This window comes from Parasteatoda tepidariorum, chromosome 7, assembly GCF_982258835.1.
Source record: "Parasteatoda tepidariorum strain Cologne lab strain chromosome 7, Ptep-v5.0, whole genome shotgun sequence".
Lineage (NCBI taxonomy): Eukaryota > Metazoa > Arthropoda > Arachnida > Araneae > Theridiidae > Parasteatoda > Parasteatoda tepidariorum.
Window position 1 is genome coordinate 30,673,941 of NC_141761.1, and position 3,199 is coordinate 30,677,139.

The following is a 3,199-nucleotide window of genomic DNA, read 5'->3' on the forward strand; positions in this document are numbered from 1 at the left end:
GGATTCAATCTCAAGGGTTCCAAGTCCTTATCTTATGTCTACTAATTACTTAGAACAGACGATATTTTAAGCTATGGAATCAAACCCAAAAACGTACCTTCTCTCAGTAAACACACCCTTTTTTTCAACGGATATGGAGATTCCTTTTTTCAAAAGCTTGATCAGAAGAACGATTGAAAATTTGGACTCCGAAATATAAATTTAATTTTTTGCGCATTTCGCCATATCTCGAGAATGTTTTAACCGAATAGTGAAATGTTTGCAAATTAAATATAAATTCGTTTTAGTAACCAGTCCTTCTTAGCTACTGGAGCTAGTTCGTTGAAGGCAATAAGCAGTCTTTATGGTAAACGGTCCTAAATTCTGTATCAATCAAGTATATAATCATTGTTAATATGAATACACAAGTGGGCGACCTTTGTGCTAAAATACAAACAAAGGTAGACAACGTTAAAGAGCACAAAAATATTATTAAAAGCAGACAGCTGTTTCGGATGCTCAAAGGGCAACCTTCATCAGTGCAACAGAAAACAATGAGAGAACAGAGTAAATATATATAGAAAGATGACGTCACAAGAGGGTTTAGAGCAACGGCCAATAGGAGGGGAGGGTGAACGGAAGACGACGAATAAGAAGCAAGGAAACAAAGAGGGGGGGTTAGTTAGTTTTTATCATAGATTTCCAAACAGGAGAAATATAAGGAACACTTGATAGGTCATTGACCAACAGTTTGGAATTTTTGAAAATATGATAAGACTCTAAATCGAATATTGAAGAACAATTTTGAATGACTTTAGAGGAGGAAAAATTAAAATTATGATTAGAGTCCCAACAATGTTGGGCAATAGATGAGTGTTTAAATTCTTGTTTTTTGACATAAGCTTCATGTTCCTTGACACGGCACTTTAAGGCACGTTTAGTTTGGCCAATATATGAAAGGCCGCATTGGCAATTAATTTGGTATATACCCCAGCTACTTTGACTGTCAATGGGCTGCTTGAGATTAGAAAATTTTATCTTATTAATGGGACTGAAAATAATATTAAAATCAAACTTCTTTAGGATATTAGCAACTTGCCGACTTATTTTAGGAAAATAGGGTAAAATGACTAAATTGTTAGAAAATTCTTTGGAAGGTTTATCGGCATGTGATTGTTTAGTTAAGTTTTTATGAATATTATCAATAATGTTAGGAGAATAACCTCTGTCATGAGCAATGGCTTTGATGTAATTTAATTCTGCATCAAGAAGATCATTGTTAGAACAAATATTTACCGCACGGTAGACAAAAGATCGAAAAGCTGCAAGTTTTTGGTTGGGAGGGTGGGAGGATTTGTAGTAAGGGGGAAGAGAAACAGCAAAAGGTTTACGAAAGACAGTAGTATGGAATGAATTATCATTCCGAGTCACAAGCACATCTAAGAAAGGAAGTTTTTGATCAGACTCTAATTCAAAGGTGAACTGAATGCAAGAATCAATGCTGTTCATAACATTAAGGATTTGATCTAAATTACAATTATTATCCTCTAACAAAACAAAACTGTCATCAACGTATCTTTTATAAAAGGGGAAAGTTAAGATTTTGAATAGTTTACTCTCAAAATAATGCATATAGATGTCACTAAGTATAGGGCTCAAAGGATTTCCCATGGCAAGACCATTGGTCATACGGTAAAATTTGTTGTCAAACGCGAAAGTATTTTGTTGTAAACAAACACGGGTAAGGTTAACATATTCATCGACCTCATATTGGGAAAAATGATATTCCGAAAGTCTAAGTTTTAGGCATTCCAAAGCCCCCTCAACAGGAACATTAGTGAACAGTGATTTTACATCAAATGAGGCCATCAAATAACCATTAGGTTTTAGATTTTTAACTTCTTTAACAAACTCAAGGGAATTTTTGGTAGTAAAAGAATTATTACCAAGGAGAGGGGAGAAGACAGAAACTAAAAATTTTGCGAGTTTGTAAGACGAGGTACCAATGTTGGAGACAATTTGTCTAAAAGGAGTGCCAACTTTATGTACCTTAGGTAAAGTATAAAATCTAGCGCAATGAGAAACAGAGGGAGTCAAAACAACCTTAAGTCTATTGGGAATTAACATAGAGGATTTAATAGTTGATTTTATAACATTTAATTCTTTAGTGCTCGGATCTTTGGGAATTTCTTTATAAGGACCATCAAGAATAAGTTGTTTAGATTTCTCCAAATAGTCTGTTTTGTTTAGAAGAACAATTTGACCACCTTTGTCAGCTTTGGTAACGATTAAGTCGGGATTGGACTTTATATCTTTAAGAATTACTTTAGAGGAAAGGCTAAGGTTTGAATTAGATATTTTTGAGTTGAAGTCTACGGTATTGGCAATAAGGTGTCTGATAGAATCTTTTTGAGCATCATTAATTTTACTGAATTTAAAAGATCTTTCGATAGGAGCAATGAGTTTAGGTAATGAAGGTCGAGTTGAAATAGCAAAATTATTGTTAAGTTTTAAAGCATTAATTTGAACATCAGTAAGAGTGGTATTTGAGAGATTAACTACAGAATTTTGATTAACAACAGGCAAACTAACGTCAGGTTTTTTATCATTAACTTTGATGAGTTCATTCAACTTATTATTCAGGTTTAAACTATGTTTTGAAGAGATTTTGGTTGCCCTATTCCAAGACGATTTTTCCATTGCGTCAAAATTTGAATTTAGATTAGGCACACTGATGTGTAAATGGTACAATTCGCGTTCAATACTGGATAGTTTATTCCTAGTATCATTAATGACGGTCTACCTTTGGTAACTATACTGGATAGTTTATTCCTAGTATCATTTTAACGTTGTCTACCTTTGATTGTTAATATGATTAAATAACGCTTATCAAGCACACTTTTAAGTATTTCAGTAATAATTAAAACACTATTAATGCCTCACTGATACTCATTTATAAGGAAACATTACATAAATAGGTAATTTCGTACTTGCTTCTATAAGAAAATAGTTTGAGTATGAATTAACTCTTGGTCGAAATGGCGATTTTCAAATTTTATTAAGTATACTAAGCAATCAGCAGAGAGAGCTAGTTGTCAATAATCATAAATTAATGAAGTTTTCCCACAGGAGCCGTTCTAATAATAGTAACCTTCAACCTTCAAAACATCTGTCCATACATTTCATAAAAATAAGTTCGATTAAAAGTTTGCTTAAATGC

General features: G+C 33.0%; 1 protein-coding gene across 1 annotated transcript; it reads right to left on the minus strand.

Annotated features, from left to right (window-relative positions):
• Nucleotides 1–398: 398 nt before the first annotated feature.
• LOC147806978 (uncharacterized) lies at nt 399–2,236 on the minus strand. The gene has a single exon (XM_087167615.1). The coding sequence runs from the start codon at nt 2,104–2,106 to the stop codon at nt 658–660; it is 1,449 nt and encodes a 482-aa protein (XP_087023741.1). The 5' UTR covers nt 2,107–2,236; the 3' UTR covers nt 399–657.
• Between the last annotated feature and the right edge of the window lie 963 nt (nt 2,237–3,199).

Coding starts and splice junctions, on each gene's coding strand:
- LOC147806978 (XM_087167615.1), bottom strand. CDS start 2,106: ATGTTAATTCCCAATAGACTTAAGGTTGTTTTGACTCCCTCTGTTTCT.